Source organism: Prionailurus viverrinus, unplaced genomic scaffold (genome assembly GCF_022837055.1).
Source record: "Prionailurus viverrinus isolate Anna unplaced genomic scaffold, UM_Priviv_1.0 scaffold_42, whole genome shotgun sequence".
Classification (NCBI taxonomy): domain Eukaryota; kingdom Metazoa; phylum Chordata; class Mammalia; order Carnivora; family Felidae; genus Prionailurus; species Prionailurus viverrinus.
Window position 1 is genome coordinate 3,790,902 of NW_025927609.1, and position 13,624 is coordinate 3,804,525.

The following is a 13,624-nucleotide window of genomic DNA, read 5'->3' on the forward strand; positions in this document are numbered from 1 at the left end:
CTTTTTTTTAAATAGTTAGGACCTGATCACCTTCAAAGGAACGTAGAACATCTTTTTTTACTAGTTTTCCTTATTTTTGAGAGGCAGAGAGAGACAGAGCATGAGTGGGGGAGGGACAGAGAGAGAGGGAGACGCAGAATCCAAAGCAGGCTCCAGGCTCCGAGCTGTCAGCACAGAGCCCGATGTGGGGCTCGAACTCATAGACCGTGAGATCATGACCTGATCGGAAGTCAGACGCTCAACCAACTGAGCCACCCAGGTGCTCCAAAGGACCGTAGGACATTTAAATAAAAACCCTTCTGTGCCAGCTCTCGTTCTGTCCCAGCTCTAGAGCACCAGAACAAAAACACCAATTTTTAGGAAGAAAGACCTGGGTTTCTGATTTCTTGGTGTTGGAACGCACACCGATCGCTGAAACTCTGTACGAGTGTTTTGTTTTGATTTTGTTTTCCTGAACAATACATCTGGGTCTGAACTGACATTCTAGAAAAGGAAAGCTTCTTCCCAGCTTCGGATCTCAGGCGTCACCCGGAGTCGCTACAGCTGGGGGAGGTGAGCTCTGAAGGCGGGCGCTGTCCCGTGAGGCCAACGTGCCAGGAAGCCCCCAGCAGAGAGGACGAGGTCCGGGCGCCACAGTGCCGAGGGGCCAGGACGCTCTTGGTCGAAAACAGTAGGATGTTTAAAACATGACTTGGTTTCTCCTGGATTTACACGGGGTCAGAGTGACGGGTGCTGTTCGTTCCCGAGAGGAACGACGTTCCTAAGATGAAAACACTCTCCCCACGGCAGCTCTCCAAAACAGGCGGAATTTGGGGGTCCACAGTGGCTCCTCCAAGGCACAAACTGCTAGTATTTATTTCATCCTTATGTGTGTGTGCGTGTGAGTGTGTGTGTGTGTGTGTGTGTGTGTGTGTGTGTGCATGTGTGTTGGTGACGATGGGAACACATAAGACTCAGGAAAAAAAAATGAAAGGCACCAACGGCCTTGGATCTGTGATGCAAGCATCACGCTGGCCTGTAGCTGACGGCTGAGAAGTGGCTTTTGTCCCCTCCCTCTGTGCGCACAGCGCTCCGAGTGATGAGAGATGTCACACACGCTACCTGACGTAGGAGATGTACGACATCCACTGCAGGTAAGCTGGGATCGTGTCGAAGCTGACGAAGAACCCCGAGAAGAGGAGGACGGGGATGGCCGTCACAGGGCCCACAAAGGTTGCCACCTGGCGGGACGCAGAGAGCACGCGCTCAGAGGCGGCAGGGGGGAGGTCCCGCCCGATTTCCTCAAGTGTCCCCAGGAGGCCATCCCCCACGTGTCTGCAGGGTCAGCAGCAGCCGGGGCCGGGCCAGGGTGTCAGGCTGGGGCCCACGAGGCCAAGATGGCAGGAAGGAGCCCCCGTCCTCCAGCAGCAGGGAGTGGCTGGGATGTCGGGCTTGGGGATCAGCGGGCCCCAGCAGAGGGGACGGGAGGCAAAGAGACAGAGCCTTCTGCAGGGCTGCAGCGGGGACCGCAGTGACTGGCGGTGAGGCAGCAGGAACAGCACCTGGAGGGTCGGACAGCCAGGTGCTGCCACCGCGTCCGAGGGAGGAAGGGCCGTGAGCGCTATCCCCTGGGCACCCACTGTGGCCGGTGGGCCCAAGCACTTTGCACGGCCATCCCGGGGGTACCATCGTTATTCCCGTCCGTGGAGCGGGGGGCCACCCTAGGGGCTAAGCGGTCCCGGGCACTGGGCTCTGCAGATGGCAACAGGGGGTCCTTCGCACCCAGTGGCAGGTGGGGCTGGCGGCTTGGGGGGCAGGGCGGTGCCGGACACGTGAAGGGCATGTGAAGCCCCAGAGAGCACGTGGAGGGGCAGGGTGGAGGCACAGACTGCAGCTGGGGGGGGGGGGGTCCACGGGGTAGTGGAGTGGATTCCCCAGAGGCTGCAAACCGTAGGACTCGGAGCCAGCTGCGTGAGCCTGACCAGACCGTGTTGCCTCTTGGGCCTCAGTCTCCACATCTGTGAAATAGGGACGGCATCCCAGCTAGCGGGAGGGCGTGGGGGGGCTCCATGAGCTATCGTGTGCCACCCGAGGGCACCTGCTGGTGGCAGCGTACCAACCCTGACCCTGGCCACAGCAGTGTGAGTCCTTCCCCAGGGAGCGACCAGGTGAAGCCGATCCAGGCGGTCAGGGCAGAAGCGAGAGGGGGGTTTGGGGAGGAGGGGTGGCACCGAGCCCCCGCCAGGGCAGCAGCCCCGGCCGCACCGGCCCAGGTGGGGGAAGGGAGGCCCCTCAGGTGGTGTTTCCTCCGCCGGTACCTGCAGGGACGTCGAGGCAGCTCCAATCAGCAGACCCAGGGACTGCGCCACCAGAGAGGTCATGGTGCCCAGCGCGGCAAACAGGACGAACCTCACGGCGTCGGACGGCTGTGACGTCATCCAGTACACGATGCTGCAGTAGGCCACCGGGAACATGATCTGGAAGCGCAGGGTCCGTCACGCCCCCTGCGGGCGGCTGCCTCCCCCGCCCCCTGCCGGCAGTGACGGAGAATTGCCGCCCCCCTTCCAACCACGCCCCTTCATTCACACACCTGGAAGGGGACATCGGCCATGGTCTTGGCCAGGTAGTAGGCTTTCAGGCTGTACCAGTAGTTCAGGTGTTCCCGAAGGAACACTCCCATCTCCAGGGGGACTAGGAGACAGAAGGATGGAAAAGTGGTCGGGCGGACGTCCCCGGCCAGCTGGAGATGCACCCAGGTGACCCCATGCTGAGCTGGAGGCCGCGGCCTGGGCCTGTGTGCGTGCAGCGCTCAGAGACGGAGCGAAAACATGTGAAGTGAATCACCAGCCTGGAAAAACTGCCAACTGGTTTTATAACCCGAAGAGGCACCGAGTGGAAAATCAAAGAGCGGAGGACGTCTCCTCGGAGACTGAGCGTTATTTCAGTGATGCGCTCAAGTAGTTACGGCTAACCTCACCACTGACCAATGTGAGTCCTTCCGTGGGCAAGAGCCCCCAAGCTGGTCCTGAGGATTCAGGGCCATTTAGGGCGGCAGCACTCGGGCCGGGGGGCGGTTTTTACGCCAGAGTTCACGGTCAGCCCGAAGTGAGCAAGGGCAGTGCACTCACAAACAATCTGGAACTACACAGAAATCCATCCAGAATAGCTTTACCCGCTCGCAAACTTGGCCACAGCAGGCTCCCTTAATAAGTGAACAAGGTCATGCTACCCCAATAAAATTTGAGGGATTCCTGATCAGAACACCTTTCAGAATCCCCCCCATCAGCCTTCCTCCATGCTTACAGATATGTCATTAGTGATTAATTCCTTTGGCTTAAACATGGTATGTATTTTCTCGTCTCAGGGAAAATATGATAGTACCTGTCAACCAAGAAAATGGCACTTCGAAGAACCAAGATAGAACGCGTCAGAAAAGTCATCTATGGGCCACGCCCCGGTCTCAGCGCCCCACTGGTGGGTGGGTCTAGGGTCAGGCACTCACATGTGAGAACGGTGGGCATGAGGGCCGCGAACATGAGGAACAGCATGGAGAAGAAGAGGAAGCCGGAGTTACTCAGGACCTTCTTGGCTTCGTTCCCGATCCCCAGGTAGAGCAGGCCGATGAGGAGGCCGATGCCGATGTGAGACGTGATCCGCAGGTGCGTCAGGACCTGGGGGCAGACACGGCTCTCACTGGTGTTCGCGGGGGTCAGGCAACGACAACAAGGCCAAGGCCTCTGGAGGCATTGGCTGCGGATTTCTCCTCCAGAAAAACAAGCCTGAACCCTAAACCAACTCTCTCTCTCTCTCTCTCACACACACACACACACACACACACACACACACACACAGCATTTAACTGCTGTGAAAACAGAAGCAATTGCTAGAATGGATACATCCGAGGCCGCTCCTTGGAGCACACTGGCCCGGGCGGCCCCCAGCCCTCCAACTTTCCAAGTAGGTCCCGGAGCCCCACTGGGCACTCGGCCATCCTCGGCAGGTAGCCCGTCAGGTTGTCCACTGGGACAGGTGGACATGATCACAGCTCCCGGTCACTCACCACCTCCCGCCTGACGGGCTCTGTACATCTGCCAGCACCTGGGCCCCCAGGGACTCCTCGAGGGAGGAGCACTCCCACTTGGGCCTGGCCGGTGGGACGTGCACACGGGAGACGGTCTGCCGCCCCCAGCGGGAAGTTTTACAGGCCGCCTGGATTTCTCTCTCACGCTTGCCCTTTGCCATGTCCCAGAAAAGGAGCCGTGTGTCCGCTCCGGGTCCCAGGATGAGACACGTGAGGCAGGGCCACAAGCCACAGCCACCAACGCACGACACCAGTGAGACATACATGTTTCCTATTGTAGCCACTGGCATCTGGGGGCTGTTTGTCACAGCAGCATCGTGGAGGGAAAGCTGACTGATGCAGATACAGGGAAAGCAATCCGAGAGCCCCATCGGGATGAATAAAGCAGAAAGTGACCCGACACGCACGAGACGCGGGAGAATATCTGCAAACACCCTCACCGAATCCCTCATGATACTGAGGAAGGTCCTTTTGAAGAGAATGCAGAACTGGGTGAGGCAGCTGGCCGAGAAGCTGTGACAGCCTTCCATGGAGGTGGAGTCCTGGGGACACACGCGGGAAGGGGGAGGGGTGAGCCGCCCGCCCGGGACGCGCCTCCCCCCGGCTCGGAGCCCCCATGCAGCAGCGTGCAAGGTACAGCATGCAGCCGTCCCACGGGGGGGGGGGGGGGGGCGGGGGTTTGCATTACCTTTCTCAACCCCTTTAATCGTTTTGCCTGCTTTACCTCTTCAGAGGGCCGGTGCCAAAGAAAAGGGTTCACCTCGGCATCCCCCCCAGGCTCTCTCCTGTGGTCAGAATCACACATGCCCTCCCGGACGGCTCTCACCAGGCGGCTGTTCTGGTCACCGTATTCACCGGACGCTACCTCCATGACTGCAGGAGACACAGGCGGGTCAGCCCCGGGCCCCGGAGAGGTGCCCCCAGGTCCCTCCCATGGAGCCAGGAGGTGCTCGTTTTGCGACAACACAGCCATTAGCCTTGCGGGGATATTTTCAACCCATTATATGGACGCTGTGTGACACGATGAAATCACTTCACGGCCAGTGTGTTTTCAGCCCTAAACTCCCCTCCCCCCCCCCCCCACCCAGAAAGGCCATTCATCATGTCGGATCCTAGAGATGCAAATTCAGGTGGTGATGCCAGGGAGCCTGGGAGGTCATTAGCTCACCATCTGTTGACTTATCCACCCACTGATGTTAATTGAATGCCTGTTTCAGGCATTCAGGCCGCAGGGTTGGAGCCAGAAGGTGAGCAGAAGTGGGCTTGTGTGTCCCTATGGGCCGAGGCGGGAGTGATTCTTCAGCACCATGGAGAAGGGCCCCGGAGGCACCAGGCGGCGTGGGACCATCAACCCCACCTCTCCATCCCCAGGATGTCAGACCCTGTCTCTGGCTCCCACTGGCCTCTCCTTGGCCCCTGGTTCCACACCCCACACTACTGCTGCCCCTTCTCGCTCCTGACCTGAGGTCTTGGTGCCTCCTTCCCACGGCCCCACCTCTCCCTAACATCCTTGCTGAGGCCCAAAGTCCCCGGCCTTGATTTTTTGATTCTGTCCTCTGCAAAACCAGCTGTCTGCTTTCCCCAAGCCTAAACCCCTAAACCAGGGTGGTCAAGCCCTCCTAGGTCCTGTCATAAACCAGGACATGTTGCCTGGAGACTGGAGGGACACAGCCACAAGCCCAGGAACGCTGGAGCCACCAGGAGCTGGAAGAGGCGGGAAGGAGCCTCCCCCAGGACTTTCAGAGGCAGCACGGCCCTGCCCACACCTTGACTTCTTTCTGGCCCCCAGAACCACGAGGTTTTAGACCACTCAGTATGTGGCTCAGCAGGCACGGAAGGCAGGAGGTGCTGGCAAAGATTGGACCCTGGCACCGGGGTTGAGGTGGGGGAACAGCACGGAGTCGGGGATCTCCAGCACTTGGGGGTCTAGTAAACATGAAGCTGGAGAGAAAGAGAAGGCAAGAGGGATGCCAGGGACTCCAGCTTGCAAAGCAAGGTGGAGGACATTTGGTTTTGGAGACACGGCCTGGAGAGGCTGTTGGGTTTGCTGAGAGCTATGCAGGGAAGCATGATGTGGAGGACGGTGCTGGATACGGGGACCCGGTGGGGGGAAAGTGATGGCTGGCAATGGTCAGTGCCCTGGAGGGCCTGGGCAGAGAGGAGAATGCCTGGGAGCACTGCCAGCACGGAGGTGTGGGCCCCTGCGTCTCAAGGCCCGTGAAATGGTTCAACAGGCCTCCAAGCACCAAGGCCACCAATCCCAGGACCACCAGCTCAGGAGGAGGAGCTCGGACCATCAACATAGTCTCTGCACACCGAGCATCGCCTTTTTTGCTATGTTTGGTCAAAATTTAAATCAGCATTTTAACAATTCGGTTAACCGACGCAAAAGGGTCACTTTTTATTTTTAAAGGTTATTTCTGTCCAGAAATAACTTCTTTAAAAGCAGAAGCCTAACACAGCATAGCATTAGGAACTTCTGCTCCTAACGGCTCCCTTGTTCTAGTTCCCAGGTATCTTATCTGGAGGAAAGACAACCTCTTATCTGCTCTTAAAAGCTCCACCGCAGCATGGCACTTGACCCGTGTTTGGAATGGTGAAGGAATTCCAGACTTGGGGGCTTCAGGTAAAAGCAGAAACCCACTGAGAGTGGAGAAGAGCCCTTTTCTTTCCCCTCCAGCTGGCCAGGCCTCTACTTACCAAAGTCAGCAGGGTTGTGATAGGTTGGGCAATTCAGACCTAACTCCCTCAAGTATGGCACAAGATTGGAGACTTTTCCCCGGTACACACATTGTCCTTGACTAAGGACATAAAGCTGGAAAAAAAGTAAGGAAAGGGGAACACCGACCTCGTCTTCCTTTGTACAGCAACAAGAGCTGTCAATCCGTCCACCCCTCCACCCACCACCCATGCAACCTCCACCCACCCACTCACACATCCTCATACCCACTCACCCACCCACCCCTCCAGCCCTCCATCTAACCACCCACCCATCCATCCACCTACCCGTTTACCCACCCACCCACCCATCCATCCATTGATCTATCCATGCATCCACCACCCATCCATCCATCCTTCCATCCACCTTTCTACCCATCCACCCACCCACCCCTCCATCCACCACCCATTCAACCATCCACCCATCCATCCATTGATCTATCCATGCATCCACCACCCATCCATCCATCCTTCCATCCACCTTTCTACCCATCCATCTACCCACCCACCCCTCCATCCACCACCCATTCAACCATCCACCCATCCATCCTTCTATCCACCCATCCACCCACCCATCCTTATACCCACTCACCCACCCACCCCTCCAGCCCTCCATCTAACCACCCACCCATCCATCCACCTACCCATTTACCCACCCACCCACCCACCCATCCATCCATCCATTGATCTATCCATGCATCCACCACCCATTCAACCATCCATCCATCCATCCATCCTTCCATCCACCTTTCTACCCACCCACCCATCCATCACCACCCATTCAACCTTTCATCCATCTATCCTCCCATCCATCGATCAATTTTTCTCACTTTCAGGACAGCTATACATTACCTCCCCCAAACTGTTAAAGTTCCAAGGAAACTTTAAGTCAGGGAAGGTATTATATGGACAGGCATTACTTTACCATATCGCTTCCTGCCCCTTCGCACTAACTGCCTGCTAGGAAAGATTTTTGAAGGTATACACATTTCATCCCTGGGCCTTTTTTTTTTTTTTTTTTTTTTGCTTATTATAATACTAAAACCTAAGATTTATAAAAGAGATGATGTCATACACACGTGATAACCTGCCATTTAATTCTGTAAAGCAGATGTTCCCCATTGTTACAGGGGTGGGGGTGGAGGATGAAGCTTCCACAATGTCAGTGACTTGCCCAAGACCCCTTGGCCAGATACCAGCCCCAGAGAGAGAACGCTGGCCAGCTCTCTCGACCCCCTCCTGCCTTGCCACCTTAGCTGCCGATGACTCCAAAGTCTTGTGAAAAATAACACTTGAGGCCATTCAGAAATGAAGACGCCTCCGGGAACCGACAAGAAGCAGAGTCCCTGGGACTTGGCTTCACTCGGGCTACCATCAAGTGGTCTGCGCACCTGGTCAAAGAGCTCGAAGAGCTTAGCGCTGGGCTGATGGACAGTGCAGATGATGGACCTCCCTCCTTGGGCCAGTCCTTTCATCAGGGAGACCACCTGGAAGCAGGAGGCGCTGTCCAGGCCGCTGCAAGGCAAGGGGCACCGTCAGATGCCTGTGGGACCCCCCAGCCATACCCTGTATTCCGCTCACACTGGGGAGGCCTGTGCTGCACGCCTGAGCCTGTCATGTCTTCTAGAAGCAGATGGAGAGAGGGAGGGAAGTCAGGCCTCCCCTCGGGGACCCCGGGATAGGAGAAAAAGATGGGCAGGCAGAGCACATGCCTCCCCACTTCTGAGGCTACTGTGGGGCCCCCCATGGACACTGCTGATGGGGAGGACGGGGCTCCTCCCTCACTGCTCCTGATTACCTGGTGGGCTCATCGAAGAACATGACGGGAGGGTTGTTCACCAGCTCCAGTGCGATGGCCAGGCGCTTCCGTTGGCCGCCCGAGAGGCTTCCGGTTCTCGTGTTGGCGCAAGAGAGCAAGCCCAGAGCCGTCAGGATCTCCTTGACCTGAGGGAGCAACAGGGCCAGAGTGTCCGTCAGGGACTGCCCACCACACTTCACCACCTACAGGGCCCATGTGGAAACACCTGCTGCCTCCCGCATCCCACTCGTGGATACACACGGATGGGACTGCAGAGCGGGGCCGTTGCCGAGTGGACAGGCAAGTTTCCAAGTCTGAGGTCCTGATTTGGGCCCAGGAGGCTGGAGCCAGGCCCGCCTGGGGCGGAGTCTCCGCTATGCCTCCTGCAGAGGTGACCTTGTGGGCCTCTTTAAGCCTCGCTCAGGGCCCAGGTCAGGGAAGGTGCCCAATCACCGTTTGTGGAACAGGTAGACTGGCAGACGCACAGAGGATGATCAGGTTTCTGACCAGCACAGAGGGGAGGGGCCAACGTGGCAGTTAAATGGGATAAGGAATCAAAACACCCAGCTCAGGGCTTGGCACACAGGAAGCATTTAATCAACAGCAGCGACCAATGCCACCATTTTTAGCGCACGCGGTTCCTGCAGACGTGCTCCACGCAGGCCGGGTCTCTCCGGAAGAAGGAAAGCTGCCCCCTGGCACTTGTCAATAGAAGAACCAGGTGTCCGACGTGCCAGCAAGGCCAGGAAACCGCTTAAAGCCGTCACCACCCTCCACGGTGGCCCTGCCGAGGCTGGCCCCCGGGAAGCAGGATAGGCACCGGGATACAAACAGTCCACTGGGACGATGCCTTCCTGTCCACTCCAGACGACTGACCCAGCATGGGCTCAGGGAACAGAAAGTCAGCAGGCTTCAGTGTAGTGTCTTCCCGGAGGCAGCCCCTGGGAAGGTGGGGGTCCACCGCCGCTGTCCCGCGTCCACACCAGGCTCGCCGCCCAGGGCCAGCCCCCCTGGAGGTCCCACCACGGCCACCATCCTGGCCCCTCGCGGTAGAGGCAGGCGGACCCCAGTCCAGTGGCTTCTCTGGGGAGATGAGGTCATCCCAAAGGAGAAAGAACTCCCAGGGAAGAAAAATTTCACTCCAGCTCTTGAATTCCTGGTGCACGGTCAGTACAGAATGCAAGCCTGGGTGATGATAAGAGCTGGGGCACCACTGCCCCCCAGCCCGGGAGGCAGTCAGGTCAGACGGACCTGGGTCTGAATCCCACCAGACTCTTCCCTTGCTGACCCATAAACCCAACCCACGGCCCTTCTAGGACACACTGCATTTGAGGGATCCCAACCTAGAAAGAAGGTCAGCGAGGTTTCCCGGGAAGGGCCATCGAAGGGGGGCTGTGGGGGGTGTGTGTGCCCTGGCCCACTTTCTTCCCCTGCAGACAGCACCTGTTGGCTTTCCCAGAGCCACCAAACTCATTTGGTCTTCTGGGACACAGACTGAACTTGCAGAATGAAGGGTCATTCTGGTTGTTTCAGGTTCGTCTTTGGGGTCCCCCCGCAGCACGGAGCATGCCCTGTCCTGTCCACGATCTGTCCTCTTGGGGATCACTCCTTGTGGTTGGGCATGGTCCCGTTCCACGTACCCTCGACCCCCACAGACAGGACGCAGGAGGTGGAGGCAAATATCGGTGTCTGTCCTTCTCCTGCCTGTCCAGCCCATTTCTCCGGCGTTCTCTCAAGAGTCATGCTCTGCTGGTTGGTTTTGTTCTAAAACTAGTCAGAAAGAACAATGTCCCAGCCCTGGGAGACCTTGCTCCTGAGAAAGCCCCTTGCTGGGGACCCTCGAGGGCTGAGGCTGCTTTTCTGGGAACCAAGGAAGGCTGTGGACAACACATTCCATTACCTAGTAGAACATTCTATCCTAAGGGCACCTGGGTGGCTCAGTCGATTAAGCATCTGACTTCGGCTCAGGCCATGATCTCACGGTTTGTGAGTTTGAGCCCCGTGTCAGGCTCTGTGCTGACAGCTTGGAGCCCGGAGCCTGCTTCGGATTCTGTGTCTCCCTCTCTCTGCCCCTCCCCTGCTTGTGCTCTCTCTCTCTCTCTCTCTCTCTTTCTCTCTCTCAAAAATAAAGGCTAAATTTTTTTTTAAAAAAATAGAACATTCCATTCTATTGTGTTTCCACAAGATACAAACAACTGTAACTCAGGCTGGGGGGAAGTGAGTCACAGCAGACACTCGCCACTGTTTCATCCTGGAAATAACCACCCAATCCGGGCAGATGCATTCTCGGGGGAGGCGGGACCCACACCTGGCTGAAAACCAGAACGGGGGCTTCCGGTAAGAAATGTGTGCGGGACCCAAGACCACCGCTAGGCGTGCATGCTCACGGCCTCGCTCGGTCCAGCAGCAGACGAATCTGAAGACGGGGCAAGCCTCTTGCTCCCTCGGGACGATCAGCCACGCGGCTGGCAGACGAGACCCTCACTGACTTGCTGTCTTTGCTCTTGTAACCCAGCTGAGAACAGCATGAGGCTCTGGTCTGCTCGTGTCTTAGGTCAGGCGTATGGAGGACATGTGCACGGGCGTGGCCCGCCTGGGAGACACCTGCTCGCCCCACCAAGAAGGCCTTCTCGCCCCGTCCCTTCTGCTAGAGCAGGAAGAGTGGGTTCCACAGCCCTCCCCAAAGACCCCGACCAGCTTCCCGATGGGGGCTGGAAGCCGGTTTCTGAAGACCTGGCTCAGGAGGCAAGAGGGCCTGTGTGTGATACAGAATGTCAGCCGAGAAGCACGCATTGCCCTCCCAGCCCTCCAGCGAAAGCTACGTTCCTATTCCCTTTCCCCACGGAGAGGACTGTCCAGGAGAGTCATGCTGCAGGAAGATCACCCCGAGTCTGCTCTGTGGATCCACGAGATAAGTCACTTCACACTGCCCGGAGGGCAGGGGCGGCCGTGGTCTCTAGCCCTCATTACAGACAACGGTCCAGAGCGCTGGAGGAAGTGACCCAACGTTATCCTGCGGGTCCTAGGAGGCCAGAGCTGAAGGGGTCCCCCTGTGGACCTAGCTCTGCCTCACGGCAGGGCCCTCTCCGTGTCAGCAAGACCCTCCACCTCCCCTGTCCACTCACCACCGTACTGTGTAGTCCTGAGCGGAACTATAACCTGGCCCTCCCTCGCTCCGAGGGGCCTTCCCTCCACGGCTTTCCCCGGCGGGCCCGAGGTGGTTGTTCACTCCTGGGGGCCTTCCACGTTCGGCACCAACGACCCAGCCCACCCCTCCCACCTTCCTAAGGGGGTCCCCACATTTGCCCCATCTCTGTCCCGGGTTCCAGCAATCTATTTCATTCCTTTGGGCTTCAGAATAAAAGAACGCCACAGGGGGCATCCTGACAGCAGCAGGGGTCTTGGCTCTGCTCCCACCTGCATCCACCACGTGGCTGACCTCGGACTCCCGGGGCTGACCCTGAGGGATCTGAAGGGCGCCGGCCAGGCCAGAGTCGGGGTGGGGGGCACAGGGGAGAGAAGGAGCCCCAGCGATGCCCAGCATTGTTTTCATGGCACACTCGTGGAACATGAACTAGTATGTGCCATGGGAGAGGGAACAGACGTGGGAAATAGACTTGCTATTAATGTTCCTTAACTGGGCCCTGCCTCTCATCACTGCAGATTACGGCAAACGTAAGGCGCTGACCAGCACCGCTGGTGCTGAACCTGCAGCCTACTGTTTCTGCCTCCGGACTGTCATCTTCTGATGGTGTCAGAAGACAAGAGAGTGTTGTGAGAGTGGGATTTCGCCCAGTTTTACTCTTCCATTGAAATCCCACTAGCACCAGGCTGGCCGGGGAGCGGAGGAGGGAAGTTGAGTCTCCCCCAGACGATGTGTAAACATAAATCCGTCACACCCGCCGCCGAGTGTGGCTTGCCCACTCCCGATGGGGTGCTGACCCGGCACCTTCCCTGTGCCCTGGGCTTTAGGGAAGCGGCGAGGAGGGGGATGAAAAGGTTTAGAAGGCCTCCAGCATCCTGGAAACTTACTTATTTGATTTTTTTAAGGCTGCTTAATAACACATTAAGAACCAAATATCTTCTTGTGAGTGCGTGTGGGTGGAGGCTGGTTATTTTTAAGCGAGTGACTAACCATCTTCATTGTTAGTGTTTTATAAAAAACAACAACAATGGAGTACAAAGCACATTAAACACTAAAAAGGGGCAGAACGCTTGGTCTAGTGTTGAGGCTGGTGTCCTCTGACCACCTAAGCTTTCCTGCCGCGCCCTTGCCATTTGGTGGCTACGCTAAGAGCTGTAAGTCTTGTGGCAAGGCGGCCACTCCTGGGTCCCGGCTGCTGAGCCTGGGGCGCACACGGAGATGTCACTGTCCCCCCATGCAGAAGGCTAGGTGACGAACCAGCAAACAAAAGCAAGGCCACAAATTCCCTCCCCACGCCTCCACCAAAGGGATTTCACGCACTTTCTGGACCACCCGTGGCCCAATCCTACACTTACCATCTCCCTCCTGCCTTCGTCCTTCTCCTGGAGCTTCAGATGTGCAGACACCTGCAGGGTGGGGAATCAGAACAGACCGCGGTCAGCAGGGCAAGCTAACTCACTGGTCTGCTGTGGGCTGGAGCCTGGGCGGCCACGCTGCCAGATAATAGAGGAAAGCCCCTGGAGCTCTCGGTTTCCTACCCCCCTTGGCTTAACAAAGGCGGGGTCCCAGAGAGCAGCACGCGTCTGGATTGCTTCCTGTCATCTCAGACGGCTTCTCTGATGTGCCCACAAGAGAAGGTGGGTAGGGGCAGCTGACAGTCAAGGAAACCCCAGGCATCAGGGGCTTAAAGACCAGGCCACCCGTTAAACCACTGGACAGCTTAACGCTGTCCACAGTGGGAGTGCTTACACCGCAGAAATTGGAAAGTGCTAAATATTAGGACCCCCGCTGGCATTGTTTTGTTTGAGATCCGGTTGGCTGTGCACAATGCTGCTGGGTAAAACCTTGGGTAGCAATCGGCATCCAGTGTCAGCCCTGGTTCTGCCCTGCCGGGTTCCGTGGG

At 57.5% G+C, this 13,624-nt stretch overlaps 1 protein-coding gene across 6 annotated transcripts in view; it reads right to left on the bottom strand.

The window, feature by feature from the left end:
• The window catches only part of ABCG1 (ATP binding cassette subfamily G member 1), a 76,159-nt gene that overhangs the window by 8,170 nt on the left and 54,365 nt on the right, over positions 1–13,624 (bottom strand). For 5 of the 6 annotated variants that reach the window (XM_047846876.1, XM_047846874.1, XM_047846878.1 and 2 more), the window contains 10 exons: positions 13,077–13,127; positions 8,577–8,722; positions 8,170–8,293; positions 6,761–6,875; positions 4,749–4,933; positions 4,501–4,602; positions 3,482–3,650; positions 2,570–2,670; positions 2,298–2,456; positions 1,102–1,220 (listed from right to left, as the gene is read on the bottom strand). In XM_047846876.1, coding sequence (XP_047702832.1) covers positions 1,102–1,220; positions 2,298–2,456; positions 2,570–2,670; positions 3,482–3,650; positions 4,501–4,602; positions 4,749–4,933; positions 6,761–6,875; positions 8,170–8,293; positions 8,577–8,722; positions 13,077–13,127 — 1,271 coding nt within the window. The remainder of the gene's footprint in view (positions 1–1,101; positions 1,221–2,297; positions 2,457–2,569; positions 2,671–3,481; positions 3,651–4,500; positions 4,603–4,748; positions 4,934–6,760; positions 6,876–8,169; positions 8,294–8,576; positions 8,723–13,076; positions 13,128–13,624) is intronic. The other variant, XM_047846875.1, reaches the window with a different exon arrangement.